This window comes from Scylla paramamosain, chromosome 2 (genome assembly GCF_035594125.1).
Source record: "Scylla paramamosain isolate STU-SP2022 chromosome 2, ASM3559412v1, whole genome shotgun sequence".
Taxonomy (NCBI): Eukaryota; Metazoa; Arthropoda; class Malacostraca; order Decapoda; family Portunidae; genus Scylla; species Scylla paramamosain.
The window spans coordinates 36,562,517-36,570,636 of record NC_087152.1 but is presented as its reverse complement, the minus strand read 5'-3'; the positions used below and the strand labels follow the sequence as shown (position 1 = coordinate 36,570,636).

The following is an 8,120-nucleotide window of genomic DNA, read 5'->3' as shown; positions in this document are numbered from 1 at the left end:
AAGTTGGGTCTCTCTCTCTCTCTCTCTCTCTCTCAAGAACAAGACCAAGATCTTTCCAGCCTCCAGTGTTATCATTTGGCATCTTCGAGGAGTGGGCGGTTCGTAATTTGCAAGATGGCATGTTAGTGAGGGAGGCGCCATGGAGGTCACCTTCTTCAACATCCTGGATATCGTGTCTGAAAAGGTGAACGACAGCGCCGCCCATGTGTTGGAGAGCGTCGAGGATGGTAAGTTGGTTGGGTAGAGTGGAAATAACAATAGCCTTCTAATTTCCAGACGCTCACTGTTTATTTTTCGGCAAACCTAACCCGCGGATGAAAAACCTCATGTCATTTTATTATCATGCAATAAGGAATATGCCAATAGGGCACTCAAGGAAAATTAGGGTTCCGCTGGCTGGGCCACGGCCTGCCAGCGGAATTACCAGTAATGCATTTCTGTTGCAGTGTTATGTTGTGGGTGAGAGGCTATCAGGTGATAAATAAATAAATAAATAAATGGAATTATATATATATATATATATATATATATATATATATATATATATATATATATATATATATATATATATATATATATATATATATATATATATATATATATATATATATATATATATATATATATATATATATATATATATAATTTTATCTACTATTTACCTATTTATTAATTTAAATTATTTAATGCACAACTGGCAACTCATACCAAGAAACCGCATGTCCAACCACCCTGGGACTCCAGTTCCTCACGAGTGTTGGAAATTGCCTTAGCCTACTTATTTCCAGATTCTGATTTTATTTCTCAGCAAAATATGTTTCAGGTCATGATCAACAGAATGAAAGAATCAGCAGTGAAATAAATTAAAAGAATGAATCTGAACCTAAGCTAGCCATCTGATGAAAACGTTAATGTACATAAGAACATAAGGGAAGCTGCAAGAAGTCATCAGGCTTACACGTGGCAGTCCCTGTATGAAATATACCTACCTATTTCCACCTATCATCCCCATCCATAAATCTGTCTAATTTTCTCTTAAAGCTCTTTAATGTTAGCACTAACAACTTCCATTCCATTCATCAAACACTATTTGAACACTATTTGAGAACCAATTTCTTCCTTTCTCTTTTTAAACCTAAATTTTTAAAGCTTAAACCCATTATTTCTTGTTCTGTCCTGGTTACTGATTCTAAGAATTTTGCTTACATCCCCCTTGTTATAACCCTTATACCATTTAAAGACCATTTAAATGAGGTCTGACCAGCACCAAATATAACTTTAATAATACTTCAGGCCTTCTACTTTTAATACTCCTAAAAATTAATCCTAGTACCCTATTTGACCTGTTTCTGACCTCTATGCATTGCTTTCTTAGACGGAGTTCAGAGCTAACTATAACTCCTAAATTTTTTTCGTACCCTGAACCTACCAGAGTTTCGTTGTTTATTATGTACCTACTGTGTGGGTTTCCTCTACCTACACTAAATACTTTGCATTTGTTGATATTAAACTGCACTTGCCATCTATCCAGCCATTTGCTCATCCTATCTAAATCTGCCTGTAAGGCAATGGCATCCAATTCTGACCTAATTAATCTACCGATCTTTTGTGTTGTCCGCAGATTTACTAACATCACTACTAATTCCACTATCCAAGTCATTGATATGATAAAAAAATGACAATCGCCCTAATACTGATCCCTTTGGCACTCCACTAATTACATGACCCCACTCAGATTTAGAGCCGTTTATAACAACTCTCTGTTGCCTGTCGCTTAGCCATGACATTATCCAGCCTAACACCTTCCCATCTATTCTGTGTGCCCTAACCTTTCTCAGAATCTCTGATGGGGTACCTTGTCAAATGCTTTACTAAAGTCCAAATATAGGATGTCATAACTATCACCACTATCTGCTGCTTCATACACTTTACTGTAAAAACTTAACAAGTTTGTTAGGCAAGACTTCCCCTTCGTGAAGCCATGCTGTGACTGATTTATCAAGTTATGTTTGTCCAAATGCTCCCTAATGTTCTTCGCTATTATTGACTCCATTATTTTACTTAAAACAGAAGTTAAGCTGATAGGTCTATAATTAGATGTTAAAGTTTTATCTCCTTTCTTATAGATGGGTACTACATTAGCCTGCCTCCACATTACTGGTACCTCACCTGACTCAAGTGATTTCCTAAAGACAGAAACTAATGGCTCACTAATAAACTCTTTGCATTCCTTAAGTACTCTGGGATATATTTCATCTGGTCCTGGTGTCTTGAAATTTTTTTAGCCTATCTGTCTCCTGTTTCATGTTATTTCAGTATTATCCATCGGCCTTGGTGATTGTTTACCTTAGTGGTAGTAAAAAGGCTGGGAACTTATTACTCCTAGGACTGCCTCTTCTCAGTGCATCTTGCTCAAAGCTGTCATATTTATTCTTAAATGTGTAGACACAAAGACTACAGACTACACTGTTATCTCAGCAAGCAGCAGCCAGCATGTTGTGGGCTCTGTGTGAGTTGTGGGTAAGGGAGATTTGTGTCTGCTGTTAGGTTAAGCTTTGAAATGCCCCTAACTGCTTTCTGCCAAGAAAGTCAGTAAATTTATAGCTTATAACAATAGACATACTCTTATTTTTCTTTCCTATGGACAGCAGAGAGCCCTGGTAGGAAAGCAGAGTTCAGATGGGGAATGCAAAATTGGACAAAATTTGGCTTTCTTTGATCTTATTTCAAAGATAATGAAACTTGTATGTATTAAATGCTTTGCATTGTAAGTGATGAGCATATCCACCAAGAATGATGTTTATGGCCCTTTCACTTTAATTGCTTGTAGGAGGTCTCAGGAGGAAAGGAAACAAGCTGGAGTCCTTGTAGCTTTACTGAAGTAAGAGTAGAAGTTCCCTATCCTTGCACAATGCCCACATGGTACTAACCAGGCTTGGCTCCCAGACTCCCTGCTGTGGGCAACAGGTACCAGGTACCCTGATATGATTCATTGTTCATATCTCTTTTATAATGCAGCAAACCTGAAGGCAAAGTACCTGAAGCAATTGGAGGAGGTACTGGTGAGCTGTGTCACTGTCCAGCACAAGGTGGCCATCACACGCCAGGCCGTGAAGGAGACTGTCACCCGAGCCAAGGACGAGGAGACCAAGGAGCCTGATGCAGATCTCTATGACGATGTGAGGATGACTGTCCATTTCTCAATCTTCTCTTGCAGTGAATAAATCTGGGCTTAGTTTGCCTGAGGAGTTTTGTGGGTTATGGAAATAACCTTAGTCTGCTAGTTTCCAGGCTCAGAGTGTTTATTTCTTGGCAAAATATGATACTTTCTCAAGTCATGAATTGCACAATGAAGGCATCAGCAGTGAAATCTATGAACTTAACAAATCTGAACCTAACCTAACCAAACCTAAACCTCAAATGAAAATGCTAATGTTATTTCAATGTTATCTGGAATTTTCAGTGCAGAATCTGTGAATCAGAACCTAGTAGATGTAATACAAAGAGCTACAGTTTTAGTATAGAGGTTAAGAGAGTAGTGTGAATGTGGAAATTGTGTATCTTGTCTTGGCTACCCCTCTTTTTGGCGAGGCAGCCTTGGTACATGTATGTGCGCATGTATGTATTTTCAGTTTTTGCATGTGAGGGAACAGCATGATGTGTATTAGCTTATTTTCTTTTTTTTTTTAATTCTTGGGTGTGTTTCCAAGTTCCTAACATAAAAAAAATTATTTCAGTTACTTGAAGAAAGCATTGGAGAACTGGAGATAGACTCTCCCCTTGAGGAAGCAATAGCACAAGCTGCAAGTCTCAAGTCCTTCAAGGATCTACTCAAGCAAAATAATGGTAGGAGCAGGATAGAGGTTCTCATTGATTAAGACTATAAAAGGTCATGATCAAGTACTGTTCCTCACAGATTAAGTGTGTTCTGGTCTTGCTAGATTTGATATTGTTCCTTACAGAATAAGATTATTTAAGTCTTCTTTGATATGATAATGTTCCTCACTAAATAACACTGTATTCCTTCCAGTGGCAACAAACTCAGATGGGGACTTGGTTCCCACAGAGTTCATCAGCACCTTCATTGACCCCATCAGCAAGAAGAGGATGACAGATCCAGTGAGAAATAAGATTTGTAATCATATATATGACAGAAGCTCCATCACCAGCATGATTTCAAGGTCTAAACACACATTCAAGTGAGTCACTAAAGCTACCAGTACAGCTGCCCAAAGTATATATATATATATATATATATATATATATATATATATATATATATATATATATATATTAGTGTAAGAGAAAAACAAAAGGCTAAACATGGATTCAAGTGAGTTATGAACACTACTGGTACAGCTGCCCAAAAAATAATCATGCAATAATGTAAGATATCGACAAAATGAGTTAATTGATAAGGAACCAAAAGATGAGAAGTGTTTGTAGAGGGCCTTGTGTTTTCTTATCAACAGATGTCCTGCCATTGGGTGTGGTAACCGTAATCCCATGAAGCTGTCTGACCTGAAGGAAGCACCTGATGTGAAGAGACAGCTAACCCTCCAACAGAAAAGACAGGTGTGTGTGTGTGTGTGTGTGTGTGTGTGTGTGTGTGTGTGTGTGTGTGTGTGTGTGTGTGTGTGTGTGTGTAGGGGAGTTGTTTGTGTATTTACCTAATTGTATTTTACAGTGCCTGAGCTATACTTGTTTGGTTCTGGCCCTATATCTGAATTTGTTCCCTCTGTCCTTCCAATGATGCTCACTCTTTGCTGATACTACCTTCCTGTATAGTGTATTTCAGATAGCCAGCTAGCTAGCTAGCTAGCTAGCTCTCTCTCTCTCTCTCTCTCTCTCTCTCTCTCTCTCTCTCTCTCTCTCTCTCTCTCTCTCTCTCTCTCTCTCTCTCTCTCTCTCTCTCTCTCTCTCTCTCTCTCTCTCTCTCTCTCATATGAACAAGGGAGAAGCTGTTTTTAACTGCATTATTTTGTCATCTTTTCTCTTTTGTTTATGTCCTCTTGCATATCATGATTTTCTTTGTTTCTTAAGTAACAGTTTATCATAGTGTGTGTGTGTGTGTGTGTGTGTGTGTGTGTGTGTGTGTGTGTGTGTGTGTGTGTGTGTGTGTGTGTGTGTGTGTGCGCGTGCGTGCGTGCGTGCGTGCGTGCGTGCGTGCGTGCATGCGTGCGTGCGTGTGTGTGTGTGTCAAACTCCACTACTCAGCCTTCTTATTTCACAAAAGCCATCCCCTTACATCTCTCACTTACACCTCAAAAGTAATGAAGTAATGAAATCTTATAACTGAATCATGATGCAAGTACATCATCATGAGTAAATATTTTCTTCCCTCCAGTGACGGAATGCACAAACAGAACCTCATCTCACCCTGCCTGACCTGTGCACCACGTAGACTCGCCATTCCTGCGCCTGCTGTAGTGTTAGCACCCCTAAGCATAGCAAGGTAAAGGGATGCATTCCAAAACTTGTCACTACATCTCTTACATTTAACAGGCTCTAGTGGAAGTCATTGGGGGGTTTTCAGGGTTATACTCCTAAGCATTTCATTACATCTTTTACATTTAGCAGGCTGTAGTGGAAGTTATTGGGTTTTCAGGCATGTGTTCCAAAGAATTTCCTATTTTTCATATATTTAACAGCCTCCAGTAGAAGTTGTTGAGCTTTTCAGAGTTGTGTTCCTTAGCATTGCATTTTTTTTTTTTTTTTCATATATGTATAATATTTTCTTTTTAACTGTTTCACACTTCTGCCAGTAGATGGCATTGGTGCATTGTTGACATTTTCCCTTCAGCCAATACCAGGAGCTTTTTACATACAAGCTCTAAGGACATTAGCCAATCACCAGCTAGTAAAAATAAATGCTGCATCACAATCACATGATACAAGAGACAGCAGTGTCAGTGGAGCCCAAGAGATGAATTATAGTTATAGTGAGGAAGAAATGGTTGTCATAATGTGAGAAGTACTTGAGAGGAGGAGTGTAGTAATGGGGAAGCTGGATGACATTAGAGGCACCAAGGAAACCAAGAAACCAAGCCGACTGAAGCCCTCCATAGTGTCACCAAAGCCTGGAGGACTGAGGAAGTGAAAATAAATTTTATGACTGTTCCATTGTAAAGAAGAAAACTGGAGATGCAAGACAGGAAATGAGCAGAACAGGTGAGCCTACCACTGTGTGTAGGCAGGTGAAAGGAAATTTGATGATGTATTAAAGTTGCTCTTATGGGTTGTTGGTCTGTTTTTTGTAATGGCAACAATAACAAGTTAAGCATGACCACACTGTGCATAATGTGATGAACAGATGCCTTGTGTATTGTGACCTAACATACCTAACAATAGGGTGCTGACCTGACCAAAGAAAAATAATGTTAGTGCTGGGGTTAACATGTAACTACAGTACTTTGTGTATATCAACAATATAGGAATAGATACTACAGTAACATTATTGTGATGGAGTTATACTTTATGTTATGAGTATGGTAGATTAAGTGGCATTAACTTGGTCACACTTGGCAAAATGTGTGATGTTGGAAAAAAAAATCATGTACATGTCCTTTGTTCAAAAGTGAAAAAATTAAATTTAGAAATATTTATCTGATAATTGGGATATGTTCTTAACAGTGTATTATGTAAAATCTTTAAATTCTTAGGAGAGTGGCATAAACAATAATCATATGTATTTCACTTAAAAAAGTAAAAAAAGACATGTAAAAAATACACTTTTTAGTTGGTAGATACCCTGTATATCAGTATTCTTTTTCTCCTATTAATTGATTGAATTGTCTGTAACCCTAGAGTAAAATTTTTAATTGCAATTTTTTTTTTTTTACAGGTACAGAACTGTTCAAAACATGAAAAATTTCAATTTTAAAATTTTTAACTGATAACTGGGATATGTCATTACCTTAAAGAAGAACCAATGTACATATGTAAAATATTATTTACAGTTCTTAGGAGAGCAGTATAAACAATAATCATGTTTCTCTTAAAAAAAATACAAATACACAAAGCACACATTTCTGAATGATGTATACCTCTTACATCAATATTCTTTTCTGCTATTCATGATTTAATTATCTGTAACCTTAGAGGAAAATCTTTAATTGCAAAATTTTTCTATTTTTTGTTAAGTGAAAAAAAAAGTTCAATAAAAATTTTTTATCTGGTAATTGGGATATGTTCTTTACCTAAAAAAGAACCAATGAACATAATTATGTAAAATATTATTTAGAGTTCTTAGGAAAGCAGCATTGACAATATTCCAACTCCAAATAATTAAAAAAAAGTAAAAATTTCAATTTAAAAATTTTCATATGGTAATTAAGACAATTTTCAATTGCAAACACTTTTTTCAGTTTTTTTTTTTTTTTTTTTTTTTTTTTGTACAAGTGCAGACTTGTTAGAAAAATGAAAAATTTTCAATTTAAAAATTTTGTTGTGATTGGGATGTTTCGTACTTAAAGAAGAACCTTTTTACATATGTAAAATATTCCTTTGACCTAGAAGTGATGTATTTCACATTTTAAAAAATAAAATAAATAAATAAATAAATAATAAAACCAGTTTATGCATCTGTAATCTTGGAAGAAAATTTTCAATTGCATAATTTTCTTAAATTTTTTGTACAGGTACATAAATTTGTCAAGGTGAAAACTTTTCAATTTAGAAGTTTTCCTCTGGTAACTGGGGTATGTTCCTTAAAGAAGAACCATTGTACAAGTATAAAATATTCCTTTGACTTCTTAAGAGTGGTGCATAACCATATTCCACATTTATTAAAAATAAGATAAAATAAATAAATAAATAAATAAATAAAATGCTCTTTTTTGATGGATATATACTTTTTATAATAATATCCTCCTCTTACTTTTCATGATTTATGCATCTCTTATCTTAGAGGAAAAAAATTTATATATATATATATATATATATATATATATATATATATATATATATATATATATATATATATATATATATATATATATATATATATATATATATATTTTTTTTTTTTTTTTTTTTATACAGGTTTAAGAAGAAAAAAAATATTAAATTAAAAAAATTTCCTCTGGTAATTGGGATATGTTCCTTATAAAGAAGAACCA

The 8,120-nt window shown here is 35.5% G+C and overlaps 1 protein-coding gene across 3 annotated transcripts; it reads left to right on the top strand.

Moving 5' to 3' along the window:
- Nucleotides 1-7,181, top strand: LOC135114374 (E3 SUMO-protein ligase NSE2-like). 3 transcript variants are annotated; one of them, XR_010275495.1, is made up of 7 exons: nucleotides 1-227; nucleotides 3,019-3,179; nucleotides 3,738-3,846; nucleotides 4,031-4,199; nucleotides 4,473-4,575; nucleotides 5,348-5,455; nucleotides 6,845-7,181. XR_010275495.1 is itself a non-coding variant. In XM_064030281.1 (6 exons), exons 1-6 carry the CDS (start codon nucleotides 140-142, stop codon nucleotides 5,348-5,350), a joined length of 633 nt encoding a protein of 210 aa, XP_063886351.1. In that variant the 5' UTR covers nucleotides 1-139; the 3' UTR covers nucleotides 5,351-7,181. The 3 variants fall into 3 exon arrangements, 1 of the variants encoding a protein (XP_063886351.1); XR_010275494.1 differs by having other exon boundaries at nucleotides 5,804-7,181; XM_064030281.1 differs by having other exon boundaries at nucleotides 5,348-7,181.
- Nucleotides 7,182-8,120: the final 939 nt, after the last annotated feature.